At 37.1% G+C, this 19,516-nt stretch overlaps 1 protein-coding gene across 3 annotated transcripts in view; it reads left to right on the top strand.

The window, feature by feature from the left end:
- PI4K2B (phosphatidylinositol 4-kinase type 2 beta) overlaps positions 1 to 17,518 on the top strand; it is a 29,875-nt gene extending 12,357 nt beyond the window's left edge. The window contains exons 5-11 of one of the 3 annotated variants that reach the window (XR_005833415.1): positions 1,544 to 1,697; positions 3,258 to 3,319; positions 4,903 to 5,002; positions 8,701 to 8,834; positions 9,407 to 9,466; positions 14,522 to 14,805; positions 17,063 to 17,518. Coding sequence is in view for 2 of the 3 variants with exons in the window: in XM_040625034.1 (XP_040480968.1) it covers positions 1,544 to 1,697; positions 3,258 to 3,319; positions 4,903 to 5,002; positions 8,701 to 8,834; positions 9,407 to 9,466; positions 14,522 to 14,695 (684 nt within the window). In the remaining variant the exon portion in view is untranslated. Of the gene's footprint in view, positions 1 to 1,543; positions 1,698 to 3,257; positions 3,320 to 4,902; positions 5,003 to 8,700; positions 8,835 to 9,406; positions 9,467 to 14,521; positions 16,964 to 17,062 lie in introns of those variants that run through there. The other 2 variants (XM_040625035.1, XM_040625034.1) reach the window with 2 other exon arrangements.
- Positions 17,519 to 19,516: the final 1,998 nt, after the last annotated feature.

Raw genomic sequence — 19,516 nt, 5'->3', positions numbered from 1 at the left:
ATAATAGTAAAGAAAACGGGTTTTTCATCCTCAAAGAGCTTATAGTGAACAAGCCATCTCAGTGCAAAAATGATAAAGCTGTTAGGATAGTTAAAATGCAGGAAGGTTGGAGAAGATCTGGGAGGGGTGTCTAACTCAGTTTGGACGGCCAGGGAGTGTTTCCAAGAGGAGTTTGCACCTACAGCTTTATAAAAGTAAAGCCTAAATGCTCAGGTCAAGAACCAGACCTGGGTTTCCTTCCCAGACTGTCCATGGTTAGCTCTGAGACGTTGGGCAAGTCCCCTACTCTCTAAGCCCTGGGCTCTATAAAACGGGGGTGAGAAAAACTACTTCCTGAGGCTCTGAGATTAAATAAAGAAATTCATGTCAAGTACTTGGTATGGTGCCCAGCACACAGTGTAGTAAGTGGTAGTAACTGTGTACTGGCTACATACTAGGTTTTGTTTTTTCTTAGCGCTTTTAAATAAACCTCAGGAATGATTAGCAGCTACTAGCTAAGCAAGATTGGGGAGGGTTAATGGGAAAGCATTCTACAAAAATTTAGGCTTTTTTTTTTTTAATATATTTGTGGTTTTGTTTTGTGGTTGCAGTGCCTTTGTCTAGATAAAAGAATTTAAATAAAAATTCATAGTTAAATTGTTTTTAAGATTGTACTCCAGGTAAGCAGGAAGTTTGAAAATTTTTGCAAGGCCTGTTATTCCTTGGATATGCTGAAATCAAGTGTGACTAAAGAAGGATATTATTTCCATACTTATGACTACTAGGACTTAATTATAAGTGCTTTAAAGAAAACCTTTTAGAAATAGTTAAAATTTCATGCCAACAACAAGAACATAGTGTTAGGATAAGAAATAGATTTTCTTTATGGTAGTTTGTATTTATGAGACCAACTAGGTGACCTGTATGTCCTGTGCTGTAAATACATGTAGTAATTTTAGTGACAGAAATGCATCTTAAAATGGACATATTTTCAAGGAAAGGATTTTCTTAGAAACTACTATAGAGTTTGTGATCGATTGATTAGTTCTTTAAAATTTATGACAGGATCTGTAATCTGCAAAGTCAGAGAACGCATTCTTTTTAAAAATAAAGCTATACTCTGTATTTTATGTTTTAAGAAAAATCCTGAAGTATTTTTTCAGTAAGATGAAATTGCACTGTTATTAGACGGCCAGGACACGGGTAATATTTGGCTTCTACAATTGAATTCATTTTGATGAATATTTTTAGAAAACAACATTCTGAGTTGAGATTATCACCTTGAGAGGCATTTTCTTTTTTAATTATCCTGAAATAGTCTCTGTGCTCCTCAAAAGCCTAGGGTTGAGCATTTTTAATTTGCTATGTATTCTTTATGTGATTATTTAAAATTAGTGTATAAAAATAGTTTTGATAAATGTGGCTTATCTAAATTAGTGTTAACTCTTTTGTTTTTCTTACCATGTTTATGTAACATATTTTATGATGGTACTGCTGAGAAATTGAAAAAGTTATCCTTTTGTTCTTGTACTTTCTTTTCTAACTATAGTTCTTAAAATTATAGATTGGTTCCTTTCAGTTATTTGTTGAAGGTTACAAGGAGGCTGAATATTGGCTTAGGAAATTTGAAGCTGACCCTTTGCCTGAGAATATTAGAAAAGAATTTCAGTCACAATTTGAAAGATTAGTTATTTTGGATTACATCATCAGAAATACAGGTATTGAAGTTCTCTTATTTGTTCACTCAGATCTCGTTAGCTTGTAACTCGTATTCAATTCTTTTTTTTTAAGATTTTATTTACTTGAGAGAGAGAGAGCACACACAGGGGAAGGGGTAGAGGGAGAGGGAGAAGCAGACTCCCTGCTGAGCAGGGAGCCTGATGCAGGTCTGGATCCCAGGACACTTGAGATCATGACCTGAGCCAAAGGCAGCTGCCCAACCAACTGAGCCACCCAGGTGCTCCTGTATTCAATTCTTGATGCAGAGCAGAAGACTTGAGGCCACTTTTTCTCTACCTGCCTTGGAAAACAGAGATGTTACTGCATCTCTGTAGTACTGACTCCTCTGGGCAAAGTTAATCCCGTACTGGAGACCCTAACTCCTAGCAGGCTGCTGCCCAGGTGATGGAGGTCAGTTCCTGTCCCTACTGGGGAATCTGGGCAGTAGGACAAAGGCAGAAATATTATCTGTGTAATATGAATAATTAAAATTCGATTGTGTAAATTACTTTAGATGCTTATTTTGACATTAGGTAACTGTTAGTATGGTCTACAAGTACATTAAACTCTTAATTTTTTCTGTTCTAGAAGGGAGTAATGATGTAGATAATATGAAACAGTGGTTCCCAAGTGGGGTTCCCTGGACCACCTGGGTCAGCATTATATGGGGACTTGTTACACATGCATCTTCTCAGAGGAGTGTGCCCCAGCCCTACTAAAGCAGAAACTCTGCAAGTGGCGGCCACCAGTCTGTTTTAACATGTCCTCCAGATAATTCTCATGCACTCTGAAGTTTGAGAACCCCTGGTTCAAAATGTTTGCTCATTTATATTGGTTTCTGAAAAAGCATTATTATACTTTTCCAGCATTACCTTCTTAATTAATATGGTCCTGGATTAATATTAAAATTGATACAGAGACCGGAGTACTTCTATGTAGACATTAGGTGAGAATCTCCCCAGAAATTTGCCTGGCAATGGAGGTAGATGTTTTGTCTTCCTAAGGTGAGGAGAAGTTATCCTTGATTTTAACAACCTTGATTTAATAGTTCTTTTTTTTTAATATTTATTTATTTGAGAGAAAGCGAGAGATTGGGGGGGGCAGCCACCAAGCAGAGGGGAGGAGCAAACGGAGAGGGAGAAGCAGACTCTCCAGTGAGCCGAGAGCCTGATGTGGGGCTCGATCCCAGGACCCCGAGATCACGACCTGAGCAGAAGGCAGACACTTAACCAACTGAGCCACCCAGGCGCCCTGACTTAATAGTTCTTGATAATAATTACACATACCTCACAGAGTGGTTATAAGGGTTAAATGAATTAGTACATGTTAAGTACTTACAACAATGCCTGGCACAGAGTGAACTCTCAGAAAGTGTTAGCTAACATTTGTTAAGTATTTTTTCATTTGTATGTGTTAAATTGGAGCTCTTAATATCTAAACATATGCCACAGATAACCTATCAAGGTCTTGAAAATTAAAAGGTGAATAGATTATTCCCTTTGATATTAAGCTATGATACCCATAAAAAATGAAGTAACAGATTTGTTTTGTCTTGAAAGACAGGGGAAATGATAATTGGTTAATCAAATATGAAAAGCAGAAACAGGGAAAGGAAATTAAGGTAAGGAAATTTCAAAATCATACACACAATCAGTTTCTGTAAAAGATTCCTTAAATTTATGTTATTCTTCATTTCCTTCACTTAGATCCTTGGTTTTATCTCCTTTTTCCGTTTTTTTTCGTCTTTTTTTCTATCCTTCCTCTGTTTACATTGCATTTTTTAATTCTATTTTTCTAAATCTCTATGTAGCTTTTCTTTTCTTTTTTTATGTTGTATTAGAATGGAAGAATGGTACCAGCTTAGTACTTTTTTTTAGAACTTGGGCAATTTCCTGTAGAACCACCAGATTTATTTTGCCTTTATGTAATAAAGGCTTCTGGTATTTTTGGTCAACATGTTTACATTTTAGTAATTCACTTCTTTCTGAGTCTTACGACTGCTCAATAATGTGGATGAATCTCAAAATCCTGCTGCATGAAAGAAGCTACACACAAAGGGAACACACTGATTCCACTTACATGAAAATCCAGAAAATGCAAACTAATCCCTGGTGACAGAAAGCAGACCATGGTTGCCTGCGGGTGGGGCAGAGGGAGGGAGGGACTGCAAAGGACATGAGGAAACTTTTGGGGAAGGGTTCACATCTGCAAATGCTTATCATGTGAAGTTTATTGTATGTAAATTATACCTCAGTAAAGTTGTAAATAGAAAAAAAGAAAAAGAAATGGCAATTGTAGCAGAAATGGGTTTAAAACACACACATAAATGTACACATTCATAATAGTTTCTAGATATATTTTATTGCTGTATCTTAAGCAGTTAGGTTTTACTGAAAACTTCATTCTTTTAAGTATTTTGTGCATTTTCATTGGGGTAAGATATATGATATAAACTAAAAGAAATAAACCAGACGTATATCAAACAGACCTTCATGCTAATACTTTTGATTTTAAAGTTATCTTTTTCACCTTTTGTTTTTATGTAGGCCACTTAGTAATGGCAGCCATCTATCTTTACATTAATAAGTACTCCTTACCGTGAAAACCCTCTTGCTCTCAAGGTCTTTGTTTCTGCTATGGGGGGACGTAGAAGTTAGGAATGGCCTACATTCTGTAATGAAGAATATCTTGAGATTCCTTCTACTGGACCTTATATATTTGGTCTTTGGGTAATTTTATTTAGAAATATTTTGTATTTGGACTAATTATTTCTAGGGGACCCTAGGAAAGACTGAATTTTTAATAAGGTAGCTTTGTTAAGTTCTCTTAAAAATAACAGTATTTTGCAAATGTTGTACATTTAAGCAGTGCATCTAGCAATAAAATATCTGGAACAATGTATTTTTTTAAGTCTTAACAGTTTCAGGTCCTCTTCCCCAAAAAGGGAAAAAAATGAAACCATTACTATCTAAATTTACAGTAAATTAAAAAAACAGTGATTATGAAATTCTTATTGATTTATAAGACGGTTTCTTCCCTTTGAGGGTAAGAATTTGCATTTTCTGGCAACTTATTTTTTATTTTTATAGGCTCTTCAAATAAAATGTCTTTAAACCTCAGTAATTTTTTAAAACTAATTTAATACTTGATCTTTTGGAAATATTCATACAAATTTTTTATCAGTAGACTTTTTTTCTTCTTTAGGAAACACAATGGATTGATGATAAAGAATCGCTTATTAAAATAGCTGCAATTGATAATGGTCTGGCATTTCCTTTTAAGCATCCTGATGAATGGAGAACATGTGAGTATTTAGAACCACCTATAGATTCTCTAATTGCCCTTTTCCAGAATAGGAAGGGAACAAAACTTACAGATAGCAAAAAAGGAGACGAAAACCTGGGCGAAGGATAACCATTGATTAGGGCTCTGGTGTAGAGGCTGGGGATGTGGAGATGTGTACCGCATGGGCCTTGCCGTGTATTGTTTGCTTAGCTTTGAATGACTGGGTCTAGTTTTGGTTTTTTGGCTTGTGTTAGTCTTGTAGAATAAGTTTTTAAATGTTTACAACATGAGTCATGTATTTTAATATTTGGGTAGAATTTAACTTTAACGCTTTGGGTAGTATTCACTTACAAAACAGTTTAGGCCTACCTCCTTCCTTCCAAGTGAGTAGTAATTTATCTACCTTACCAGTGTCCTCTGTGGTTAATGGTCTGGTTTGCTGCATCTTCTTGTGCTAGTTTTAGACATTTTTATTTTGCTTAAAATTGTTCATGACATCTTGAGATCTAGATTTATGGGTACAAATTTTTTTTTATAGAATTCTCTTATAATTAAAAAAAAATCCTCTCTATGCCTATTAAGTATTTAGGGGTGAAAGGAAATGATATCATCTCATTTGCCTTAAAATATTTAGGGGGAGGGAAAACAGGGATAGGTGAAACACATTTCGTAAAATTGGGAATAATTAGATTATTCAAAATATAGGAGTTCGTTGTACTAGTTTTTAAATTATTTTATATGTTTGAAATATATGTAATATATTTTTAAAATAATCTCTGTATCGGGGCAGGGGGTGGTTCAGTTGATTGATCTCAGCTCAGGTTTTGATCTTAGGGTCGTGAGTTTGAGCCTCCCATTGGTCTCCACCCTGAGCGTGGAGCTTGCTTTAAAATAAATAAAAAATAATCTCTATATTTATGACTATGCCTTTTTAAATTCCTCTTGTTTATTAGTGGGCTTATTTTTTTTTTTTTTTAAATCATTAGGCTTGCCACAGACTTGTCTGTTGTAAAGCATTGGCCTTTTTACATTTATTTATTTTCTGCTTTTTTTTTTTAAGATAATTAGCCTTGTGTAGATCAGGTGTTCAGTTTGTTTATTTGCTTTTTCTCTTTCATTGATTTGTGTTTTCCATCATTATTCTTTCCTTCTATTGTGTTCATCCTATTTTGCTTGCTTTTTAATTTTCCTCTAGGTATCCCTTCGGCTAAGCCATAGATTAGGTAGGGGCTGCTCTGTTGTTCTGCTCTGCATGTTCATGCTAGCGGATTTACCCTTTGACGGGAGTAACCTAAGAAAATTTTGTTTGGTTTTAAATTTTCTATGTCAGTTGATTTAAAAAAAAGAACTGCCCGTTGTCATTTTCGTGTTTTATTGCTTTCTGATCTGTGAATGTGGCTGCGTGAATTCTGTTTGAAATTTGTTAAGTAATTCCTTTATAATCTTGTAGATGGCCAGTTTGAAGGTACTTGAAAAGAATGCATTTGGACACCAGTTTTGCATCTGTCCATTAATTAAAGTTAGTTATTAGTCAAATCATAATATTTTTTGATCTGTTAATTTTTGAGAGTTTAAGTTGAAGTTCACTGTGATTGATTCTGGCAATTTCTTATTGCATTTCTATACCTTTTTGGCTCTGTATTTCACATATATGAAGGTTCAGCATTTTATCTTGCTGATGGCTTGTTCTTGTATTAGTGTGAAATATATTCCACTTTATCCCTCTCAGTGTTTTTTACTTTTCTTATTTTATCTGTTGTAACTTTGCTACACCTCATTTCTTTTTATCAGCATTTACCTGGTATTATTCTATACTTTTATTTTTTACTTCCATCATTTTGTTTTAAGTGTATGACTTAGAGACAACACTTAACTGGATATCTTTTTACTCAATCTGAGATTCTTTTAATAGATACACTCAAGTCTAGTTAAAGTCTCAATAAATTACTGATGTGTTTGAACTTTTCCTGCCATCTCATTTTTTTTTTATCTACCATAAATTCCAGTTGTTTTTTTTCCTTTCCTATCTTTCGTTGAACTGACTTAAGATGTCTTTGTTTCACTGCTTTTTTTCCTCTAATAGTTTGGAATTTATATGCAAATTGTATTTTAAAAGTGTCAAGTTTAAGGTGCCTACAATACATCTGGGAAATTTTGCCAAATATGCAGATGAGGATTAAGGATCTGGAACTTGAAAGAGGAATTGATATTGAGGATATTGTTTTGAAACTGTCACCATGGTAGTGGAAGCCGTGGTGGTGGTTACTGCCCAGGGAGGTGACGGTGAGCAAATAACGTCACTAGGACAGTGTGAGGTACACAAATACTCAGTAGATGTTTCCTGAACATTTAGCAAATGAGGGAGAGAATGGTGGCATTGAATACAAGAGGAAAAGCCAGCAAACGAGAAGCTGCTTAAAAAATGGAAGGTACACTTTGAGAGAGTAGTATTTCCAGAACCACACAGGAGAGAATTGTCCAGAGGGAGACGATCAAGAACAGTGCCACTTGCTATGGAGACATGAAGTAGCCTGAGAACAAACGGGCCTTAGGAGAGACTCTTATGAAATGACTGGTAGTCTTAGGGGAGAGAGGTTTTCTGTTTATTTGTTTTGTTGTTTATTTAGGGAAAGAGTACACTTGAGCAGGGAGGGGCTGGGGGAGAGGGAGAAAGACTCTCCAGCAGACTCTGTGCTGAGTGCAGAGCCTGATGCAGGGCTCGATCCCACAACCCTGAGATTGTGACCTGCGCCGAAATCAAGAGTCAGACGCTCAACCAACTAAGCCACCCAGGTGCCCCTAGGTGAGAGAGGTTGAATGGTGATAATAGAAATTGAGGGATAGGGATTGGAAGTAAAGGCAGGCATGGAATAGGGCTTTTATGTGATTGGTCAGGGAAGAGTGAGAAGGAAATTGGATATAACTTCAGGGACATGTGGGCTGAGGAAAGGCTTTCTTTGGAATGGACAGTGTACTTTCACAGTGTACAAGGAGATAGTAAAAGAGAAGTAAGAAGGAGTGACTCCAGATACAGATTTTTTTCCTTAGGGCTTTCTAAGTGGTAGGAGCCATCAAAGCTGAAAGCTGTCATCGGATGAGCCTACAGTGGTTTCATGGGTGATTGTATTGTTTCAAGCCTTACACTTTCTTACAGGTTATCTGAGTATGCACCCTCTCTAGAAGATTACAAATCTTTCTGATCCTAGCACTGCATAGATTTAATGGTCTTCTTAGGAGATAACTAGAATTAGCCTGGATTAATGGATCTTTGATCCCTTAAAGCCACTTACCTATTTACCTACTAATGATTTAAAATTTTGGAACATCATATGTTTACGCACACACACGAGTGGTCAATTCCTGATGACTTGTGACTAAGAGGGCAGGGAAACACGTCAGCCATGGTATTTGATCTGGAGCTATGAACAAATTATAGTTGTCCTGTAATTTCCAAACTCAGGAACAAGAGATTCAGATATATTTTTTGATGTAGGGCTGTTTGAGGTAGACTCATTATCAAGGTTCTTACTCTTTGCTATTTAAAACTAAGGAACTTAATTAGTTCCAGGAATACCTTCCTGTGCTTTACCATCTACACTTGATCTTAGCCAAAAGGCCAAGAAGCGATTGTGCTTTACCATCTAAATTGACCAAGCAAACTTGGAATCAGGATGATCATTCCCTGATAACTTTTCCTCTCTCTCTTTCTCTTGTTAGATCCATTTCACTGGGCTTGGCTTCCTCAAGCAAAAGTTCCTTTTTCTGAAGAAATAAGAAACTTAATTCTACCATATATTTCTGACATGAACTTTGTGCAAGATTTATGTGAAGATCTTCATGAACTTTTTAAGGTAAATAAATTTTTAGTTAATTGTGAAAAATGAAATAAATCTTAGAGGAGATTTTTTTTAATAGAGCTAATCTGCAATCTGCTGCTTCTGGTATCACTACTTGCAGTAGAACCTGACTTAAACAGGAATTAGCAGTTTTACTTTACAGGAGCATAAATTTGTGAAGTTACACTGATTCTGAGTGTCTCTGAATTGAGACTATATTAAAACTTGACAAGTTGTTTTCTTCAAAAGTTGAATTTTTACAGAAGTACTCTGTAATTTATAATAAATGCTTAGTGAGCTACTATGATTCAATCCTCTCAAAAAAGCCTAAACCCATTGGCTAGAAGGTCATTTTAAATCCTTTTGGAACCAGTTGGAGTATGAGTAAACTATTCTTGTCAGTCTAGAGGCATCCAAAAATAAGTCAAGTAAAAATACTCTTTAAACATAACTTTATCTATTAGGAAGGCTTTGAAATGGCTTTACATGCTAAGCTGAAGGAATCATTTGTTTTCAAATATGTGTTTCAAATATCTTGATTTTTGGAATTGTAATAATGTCGGGTTTTTTTTTCCATTCCATGAAAGACCGACAGAAGATTTAACAAAGCCACTTTTGAAAGTCAGATGTCTGTGATGAGGGGTCAGGTAAGTTAACCTTTTTAGGATCTTGTTCATTAAGAAAAAAATTCTCTCTTTGAAACAGTTGTTAACTCTTTTCTCCATGGTGACCCAGAGTTGCAGTTCTTTTATGCTGAACCAAAATAGCTCGTATGATTAAAAATGAAGTGGATTTCAATAGACGCTTTCCTCTTGTTCTAAATTAGATATTTTTGACCTTTTTGTATATTGTTTGTTAGCCAGTTTCCCCCTCCTGTGAATTCTTTGTCCTCATTTTGATAACTGTTTTCCTGAGTGTTACTGTATTTTTCCTCCTGAAATCTACTTGCTTGGATGTTTCAATACTAAGTTCTGTTGCCTGTTGATTGTTTTTCTCATGGAATATATTTGGCCTTTTCTGGAGCACTCAGTGAATCACCATGTCACCAAAGTTGAGCACTGATAGAGGCATAAGAGTACTAATCGTTACTCAGTCCTGTCACTCCTTCTTACCTCCTTTATCTGGAGATACAGGGTGTTAGGTCTGCTGCTGTGGACCTGCAGGCGGCTGATCTACAGATAATGTCTGGTCCTTCCACTCTGTAGTAGTACTTAGATTCCAAAAGGAAGACTCGACATGAAATAAATTATTGTAAATAATTTTATAAATATTGTACACAGATAAATTATTGTAAACATTGTCTTTTAGTGACTTACTAATTAACTTTTTCTTCCTAAAGTACGCATTTAATTTAAGGTAGCTGTTTGCTGCATACCTGGGGCAAAGAAGTCTAGTTTTTGTACTGATTTTTACATTATATGACTTCAACAAACATAAATAATTAAATTAGATAATCATTCATTCACCAAATATTTGTTGGATGGAGGAAGGTAGGTGGGAGATGGGCTAGGTTGGTGATGGGTACGAAGGAGCGCAGTTGCTGTGATGAGCACTGGGTGTTGTCTGTCAGTGATGAATCACTAAACTCTACTCCTGAAACTAATATTGCGCTACATGTTAACTAACTAGAATTTTAAATAAAAACTTGAAACATAAAAATATATATAAATAAATAAAACAAATTGAACGCTCTTATTGACCCTGATCATGACCTACTGTATTTAAAGTTAACATTCAGCATCTTTAACTTTAATAAAGATTACCAGTCCCAGATTAAAAAAAATAAATCAATGCCTTCACACACGTTCTTAGTTCCAGTCCACATCTTTATGAGAAGAATTAGAACATGTCACTGATTATGTGTGTAAAGCTAAAAACTTGCCATAAACTAGGGCAAAAGGTTTGGTTGTACCAAAGCACAAATCAGAAGGGTTTAAGGAAAATTATAAACAATAGAAATAAAATAAGTATTTTGACTTAGTTAAGGAACCGACTGAATAATGATTTTGTTGCTTGGAACAGAAGTTGCTGTTATTCGTTTTTGTTTGTTAGGTTTCTGTTTCAAAACACTGACTTACTTTAGGACATAAAATACTATCTAACTTTTCAGATGTTTTTTTTAAAAAACAGCTAAAACCCAAAAGCTATATATATAGGTCAGGGTACCTCCATCAACCCTCAGTTTGTTCTCTGTCGTTAAGAGTCTCAGATCATTCATTTTGTGTTCTGTCTGTGCCTGTCAGGAGCACTGGACCTCAGAACATATTTATGTGAAATATATTTTACATGTGGCCTGAAAAAATGGCAGAAATAATAAATAAAACTGCCCCATGAATACACAGTGAACTTCTCTTCAGTGACTTTTAAACCAGAAGCTCATCTGCAGGTTCAGTAATAATTGATTTTGAAGAAAATAAAGCTAACACTTCAGTACCTCCCAAGTACCTGACCCTTCACTAGATAGTGTGACGTTCGGTATCACATATCCCTACAGCAGCTCTCCGTAGTTCTGTGCATTTTATGTGGAGGAAACTTGGCTTAAAGGGGTGAAGTAACATGCTGAATCTGTGAAATAAGCGGCTCTTCGTCTGGCACCTCAGCTACATTTAGGCATCGCCTCTGCCTGAGACCCTTCTCATCTCTTCTCTGGATTTAATGATCTCGTAAGTGGTATCCCGACCTCTTCTCCTGTCTCTCTTTCACATTAGACCAGAGTCATCTCTCTAAAAGCACATCGGATCATGTCTCCTGCAACTTAACGACTCCCACAACTCCTGCGTGGGTGGAGGCTCCAGTGCCGACCTGGAGCACAGGCCACAGGACCTTTCGCACCTTCCTCGGTCTGTCCCATGCACCTGCCTTAGCTCTCGGCAGCGGCGGCCTCCCCTAAGCCTGGCCACTCCGAACCATTCTTCCCTCCCGTTTCCCATTTCCCAGCGGCGCCCTCCTGTGCCTTGTCACCACTCCTCAGTTGCCTCTTCCTTTTCCTCTGGAGGACAGTTTTCCTTCAGGCTCCAGCGCTGTCTTCCTAGGCTCGGAGTCCTGTTTTCTGCAGCACTCCCTGGAAATACACTGGTGTTGCATTTGACTCAAAAATTAGACTTTAAAACAGCACGTTGGGCATTTTGCTATTGCTTACGATAGCTTAAAACCAACCAGAGAGTAGGTGTGGTTCTAGATAGTGCAGGAGTTCTTATACCCACGGAAATTTGAGGACCGGTGGGCTAGTCTAAAGGAGAGCAAAGTCTATATGTGGAAGTCTGTGAGTTTATACCATCTGCCTTTGGCCTAACCATCACATCCCTGCCCAGTTCTCAGATCGATGGAGACGAAAGTGTCCTTGCCTGCAGTGCTTCGTCTATTTCTAAAAATAGTCTTCTCTGATTTAAACATATAATAATAGATTTGTTTGTTCTTTCAGAAGTGGAAAAAATGGGTGCTCTGTGGGGGAGGGGATCAGATTTTAAGCACAGGTCCACCGTTGTTAAAGCATTCATCACTTTTTATTCCAGTTATTTGTTCATATGGCTGTTTGTTTCTAGAACGTGTGTACTTTAAGGGCTCGCATGGGTTTTTTTCTCCTATTCAGTCTTTTCTCTGCCCCAACACAGTGCATGTTCCATAGATGTTTCTTTAATAAATAAATGCAAGATCATCAAGTGTCGTCTCAACTTTCAAAGAAACATTGATATTTAGGATAGTTTTAGGATTAATTTTTGCTATTATATGTTTAAAAATGGTTAAGCTTGTAGAATGACTTTCATTTTCTTTATACCATTCTGTTTTCCATATTCTCTACAACAATCTTGTCTTTAGAGTCAGGAAAATATTAGATATTACTTAAATTAGTGTGTTTAGACTACTTGTTCTCTAGAACAATTTTTAGAATAGAATTTTTAAAGAGGAAATAACCAGAACATTTCATTCCTCAGCCATGCTGGTGCCCACATTTATTTTCATGATAAAAACGATGCTTATAAATGTGAATTTCATGAATTCTTTGTGTTTTGTTATCCAAGTATAGCCAGACTAGAAGATTTTAAGGGAAGAACTTAAAAGGGATCCTAAAACATAAATACAATGAGTAACTACTGTAGCTAGTAAAGATTTATTTCCCTGAGGTATTAAATACTTCAGATTTTCTAGGATCTAAACCATCCAGTTTTATACTATTCAAAGTATTTGCATTTTATTTATTAGTATGGCTTTATGTTGAAACCTTTATGCAATCATTATTAAATAATCTTTATAAGAACCACTAAAATGTATACTGTCTATGAGATATTTTCCAATACCTGAAGGAGACATCTTTGTTTCTAAAGTACATAACAAAGGGAGTTTTTTACCTGGTATGCAGGAAAAAAAGAAAATGAATTATTAAAATCTTATTTTATCTGAACAGAGTAGAATAGGCTGTAAGCTATGCATTGAGTTTCATAACCTTATTTATATGCTCAGGTAGTAGTTCTGAGAGTATGTTTAAACGTGGAATGTAATATATTTTACTCTTCCTAGTTTTTTTTTTATTTAAGAGTAAACTCTTAAATAAAACTTTATTTTAAATAGCTACCTTTCCTAAATCTTTAACCCCCTTGCCTTGCATCATGCTCTCCCATTGCACTTTTACCCTGTAATACCTGATATAATCTACTGATTCATGCTTGACTCCTCCGCCTGCTAAGATGTAAGCTCTACGGAAGCAGGGTTTTTGTTTGGTTTTGTTTTGTTTGTTTTTTACAGTTGCAGCCCCAGTGCTTAGAGCCTAGCACGTAGTAGGCATGCAATAATTTGTTGTTGTTGTTGAATGAGTGGGTAAGGCAAGTATAGAGTTAAAAGCAGACTATTTTTTAAGTTTTTTTAAATTCCAGTTAACATACAGTGTAATATTAGTTTCAGGTGTACAGTTGAGTGGTTCAACATTTCCATACATCACCTGGTGCTCATCACAAGTGCCCTCCTGCATCCCACCACTATTTCCCTCATCCCCCCACCCACTTCCCCTCTGGTAACCATCATTTGTTCTCTACAGTTAAGAGTCTGTTTCTTGGTTTGCCTCTATCTTTTTTTTCCCCATCATCATTTGTTTTGTTTCTTAAATTACATATATGAGTGAAATCATATGGTATTTGTCTTTCTCTGACTTATTTCACTTAGCATAATACTCTCTAGCTCCATCCATGTCATTGCTAATGGCAAGATGTCATTTTCTCTTATGGCTAAGTAATATTCCATTGTGTATATATTCCACATCTTCTTTACCCATTCATCAGTGATGGCCACTTGGGCTCCTTCCATGCACTGTTGGTGGGAATGCAAACTGGTGCAGCCACTCTGGAAAACAGTGTGGAGGTTTCTCAAAAAGTTAAAAATAGAGTTACCCTATGACCCAGCAATTGCACTACTATAGGTATTTACTCAAAGAATACAAAAATACTGATTTGAAGGGTTACATGCACCCTGATGTTTATAGCAGCACTATCAACAATAGCCAAATTATGGAAAGAGCAGACAGTTTAGACCAGTCTTTGTTTAGCTTTGGTGTCAAATGGAGAATATGGAACCATTCACTTTATTCGGTCTGTTGGGCATAAATGGATGAAATAAAAATTGTAGTTATGAATAAGTGGTTAAAGTAATGTCAGTGAGCTGAACGAAGGTCTTTATCTTATTTGAACTAGTGACAATATCTCTTCTTTCCACAGATCTTAAATCTTACTCAGGCACTGAAAGACAGGAAGAGTCCCGTCCAGCTGGTACAAATGCCCTGTGTGATTGTGGAGCGCAGTCAAGGAAGAAATCAGGGTCGGATTGTCCAGCTGAGCAGCGCATTCACCCAGACTGTCCACTGCAGGAAGCCATTCTTTTCCTCCTGGTAGCAGATGTAAGAGTAAAAGAAACAAACCGTTTGGCATTATTATGTTGTTAAAACAATACAGTAATGCAAATCTGCTGTTAAGAGCTCCCGTTGCCAAAATCTCAAAATAATGTAAGTCTTTAAAAGGTTATCTTTTGAATGTAATCAAAAGTTTACAGTTTTTTTTGTCCAAATATTAAATTTCTATTTCAGGGAAAAAGTGATGTATCTCCTATATTGTATTTTTGTAGAAAAATTGTATTTTATGTTGTTGATGTTAGTTTAAAAGGTAATTTCATGGTTTACACGTTCTGAAATGACTGTAATTACTTTAGAATTCCAAGTAGAAAAATAAGGTTGTTTGTTGACTTTTAGTAACTTTTTATATTCTTTTTAAATATTGAGAAGGATGTTCATGTTCACTCCTCTTACATTATAAAAGGCCTTTGAGGGTGAAACTGCTCTTGTGAACTTTAATAAGTGGTTAATAGAAAAACAGGTAAGAATAGAGCAATGTTGCCTTAATTGAAAAAGCTGCTATTTTAGACCTTGTATAAGTGCCCCTAAAGTGACCATTGTTAGCGACCAGGAAGTTATATTTTGGTTGAGTAAAAGGTGACCGTTTTATTTTCTGTACTTCAGAATATTTTTGGTCAATTATTTTGTTACAGTAAGGAAACAAATCGAAAGATATTCCCCCTTTTTAAAAAAAAAAATGGAAGCTCTGAACTGGGACTGGAGGGGACTAAATGAAATTGAGGCAGATCTCTCCAATATTTTGAAATTCCAAAATAGCATTAAAAGTCCCTTTTGTTTCTTACATGGGATCAATTACTTAATCAATTAGTACTTTAGAGTACTGATCTTACTCAGTTTAGTAGTTCAGTTAGTAATAACTTCACTGAAAAGTAAACCATACCTCAAAGTGTATATTGGATTGCATTTTGGGGTCCTAGCGCGTAAGTCCTTAAAAATAACAGTCATATTGTAGGGTACTTGAAATTACCAGTGTTAATATAATGAATAGTCAACTTTAGAATATCACTTCTAACTAAAGGGGAACATGACAACGATAACCATAAAGTCATTTATATTTGATTTTGAAAATCAGTACGTTAGACATCCTAGGACTTCGTAGCACCTTTAACTCACCAAGTGATTGAAATGGAGACGAGCGCAGTATGAACATGTGATTACTAGGAATCAGAAGCTTCATTCTTTTCTTCAGGCCCCAAACAAGTAACATCACCACTCAAACTAAACTGGCAGTTTGTAGTCTGGGCCTTTTGGTTTTTTAGCTTTCTGTCTTGTAATTTTTTTTTAATTAAGTATTTTTGTGTAAAAAATATTTCATGAAGGTTAAATTAGGACGGAAGACAGGTCTACAGCTCCCCCTTCCTTCACCTCTTTCTCCTGGTCTCCATGGATGCGGCGAGTGAGAACACGGCTGCCTCAGTACAAGCCACTGGACACCTGTGTTCTCCTGCCTCCCCCGGCCTTCCGCCGCCTTTGTGCTGAGAGCGTGGGGAATGGACTGGAGATTCAAAACTCAACCACCATCTTTAGGCAAATACTAGTAATTAAAATGTGCCTTTTGAAGCTGTGTTCTTAAAGAAATAAGTTGTTATGATGTGGGTACTGCTTTCATAAAACAGTTTCTTTTTAATTTTTTGGATTGCTATATTAATTTTTATAATGGAAAACTTAGTAAATTCCTACTGTTTTATATCCTGAAGTTACAAATAGTGTGGAACTATTTTTTAAATGGCCTGACCAGGCTAGAAGAGTAAAGTCGAAATATTTAAGGTATGATCATAAGTCAGAGTACATTGGTTGTATTTTGTAAATTTTCATGAACTTGATTCTTATTTAAATATTGTGTTAATTTTTTCAATGAGTATATTTATAGTGTCAAACTTGGTAGACTAAAGGTAATAAAAATCATTGTCTTAAGGTCATGGTTCTCCTGAAGTATGTATATTGAATATTTAGAATGTTTGTGAAAACATTTATGTTTATAAATGATGCCAAACTACCATTTCCCTCATCTATTAGTGGTATAGTTTAATTCTTTAAAATTCCAAAAGCCATATTTAACTGGAACCTTTATAATTGGAGAAATTTTACTTTTGTTTAATTATATGCTTTCTTATTCTCCCCCGAATTTGTCAGCAATTGGAGGCTGTGGAAAACCTGTGGAAGGTTTTTTACAGACTTGAAAACAGTTTGAGTCACAATTTTTTTTTATCTGAAGTTCTGTACTGATGGAATTAAAGCCTTATTAAAAACATAGCGAGTGTTCTTTAATCACATGGCATCTGAAATCCTTTTACAGACACATGAAGAGCTAGGCAGGATCTTACGTTTGATATTCTGTCTTTTCTCCCAGAGTTGCTTGGGCAACCGCACGGAGTTGTGGCAGAGATTCTTAATGTCGCCCTACCTCTGCCAGCCTCTGTCGTGGGTCGTCTGGGGCCATGAGACTGAGTGCTGGCCAGTGAGATGTGGGGACGAGCGATCGATGTGACTTCCGGCCCTCGCAGTAAAACTCACTGCCTTCACAAGCAGTGGTCGTGATTGACCATTCTCTTCTCTTCCCGTTGGCGTCTATACCAAGAATTTGCAGAATGGAAGCAGCCGGGGCCCGTCGGGCACAGCCGGGGGAACTGCCCGGAGAGCGACCCGACTGAGTGGCCTGTGCCGCGAGCAAGAAGTACGTGCTTGTGTTGAGTCACGAAGTCTGGAATTCATGTGTTACTGTAGCGTAGTCTGCCCTATCTGGGCATTACAATATAAATAGAAAAATACAGATCATTTTAAAATAAAAAATCAGTTTTAGGAGGCACGATGGTAGCAGCAGCGGGTGGTTTTTTTAATCTCCCTGAACCCCCAGGTGCTGTCCATAGCAAAAGAAAAAACACCATCTCTGCTGAAATTAGGTGGTAGAGTAACCCTGTGAATCCCAGAATCCAAGCAGTTTGGGCTGAAACCATCAATAGCAGTAAGATCACATGGGAACAACAGCTTCGGAGGAGCAAGCAGGAGCAAAGTAAGGGTCCGGCGTCCGGCTCCTTGCTCAGCGGGGAGCCTGCTCCCTCTGCCGGTCCCCCTGCTTGTGCTCTCTCTCTCTCTCTGACAAAATCTTAAAAAAAAAAAAAAAAAAGGAAAGAAAGAGAAAGAAAGCAAAATCAGGGGCCTGTGGTGTGGCTGCGAAACCACAGTGGAAATAGGACTGTTGAGCGTTCAGTTGGCAGCTAGTGAGAGCCCACAGAGAGGTCTAGGGCTGCTAGGGCAGCCTGGTCTGCAGAGTTCTCAGAAGTAGCCCGAGAGTGCACATGGGCCCGCCCTGAGGGAAATGATTGAGTGTAGAGCACACATTGGCAAAGGAGGGACTGGGCAGGCGCGGGTGCGGGAGAGAAGGTTCGGACGCTGATGGAAGAGGGGGCCCAATGAGACCGAATACGGGAAGTACTAACGGGGTACACAGAAAACCATGTTCTCTAACACGGTGTGGTAACTGCAGCAGAGAGAATCCTCACACCACAAAATTAGGAAACTGTCCTGGCCCACCTCACCTCCTACACAGGAATCTTCTAAAAATACAGGGAAATCCTTCTCACTTAAACACAACCACATCTTGCACTATGCTCTAAGAGAAGGATAACGACCTATATAACATATCCACAGAAAGGGAAGATACCCAAACACATCCGCAAAGCAGAGAAAAACTGTGATCTAATATTTTTAAAAATTATGAAGAAATTCAAAGAATGATAGAAGCTTAAGAAAGAAGACTAGAACATCAATATTGGAAAAGCTCAGATTAGATAGGCCAGCAATAGGAAGAAATAAAATGAGAGCTGACAGAGCTCAGAGCAAATATGAGAGTTAAAAATACACTTCAGAAATAAACTGGAAGGAATACAAGAACAAATAGACAACATATCCTCAAAAACCCCACAGCAAACATCACACTGTTGGAAAGTCTCAAGGATCTGTATTAGTTTTCTATTGCCGCTCTAATAAATTACCACAAACTTCAGGGACTCAAAAACAATACAGATTGGGTTACCTTACAGGTCTACAGGTCAGAAGTCCGATACAGGTTTCACTGGCTAAAATCATGGTGTGAGCAGAACTGCTTTCCTTTCTGGAAGCTGTAGGGGAGAATCTGTTTGCCTACCATCGCCAATTTCTAGAGGCCTCTCACATTCCTTGACTTGCAGCCCTCTTCCATCTGCAAAGCCAGCAACAATAGGTTGAATTCTTTTTTTTTTTTAATGTTTTTTTATTATATTATGTTAGTCACCATACAGTACATCCCCGGTTTCCAATGTAAAGTTCGATGATTCATTAGTTGCGTATAACATCCAGTGCACCATGCAATACGTGCCCTCCTTACTACCCATCACCAGTCTATCCCATTCCCCCACCCCCCTCCCCTCTGAGGCCCTCAGTTTGTTTCTCATAGTCCATAGTCTCTCATGCTTCATTCCCCCTTCTGATTACCGCCCCTTTCTTTATCCCTTTCTTCCCCTACCGATCTTCCTAGTTCTTATGTTCCATAGATGAGAGAAATCATATGATAATTGTCTTTCTCTGCTTGACTTATTTCACTTAGCATTATCTCCTCCAGTGCCGTCCATGTTGCAGCAAATGTTGAGAACTCGTTCTTTCTGATAGCTGAGTAATATTCCATTGTATATATGGACCATAACTTCTTAATCCAGTCATCTGTTGAAGGGCATCTCGTTTCCCTCCATGATTTGGCTATTGTGGACAATGCTGCTATGAACATTGGGGTGCATATGGTCCTTATCTTCACTACGTCTGTATCTTTGGG

This window comes from Ursus maritimus, unplaced genomic scaffold (assembly GCF_017311325.1).
Source record: "Ursus maritimus isolate PB19 unplaced genomic scaffold, ASM1731132v1 scaffold_8, whole genome shotgun sequence".
NCBI lineage: Eukaryota > Metazoa > Chordata > Mammalia > Carnivora > Ursidae > Ursus > Ursus maritimus.
This window is presented reverse-complemented; position numbering and strand designations above follow the sequence as displayed.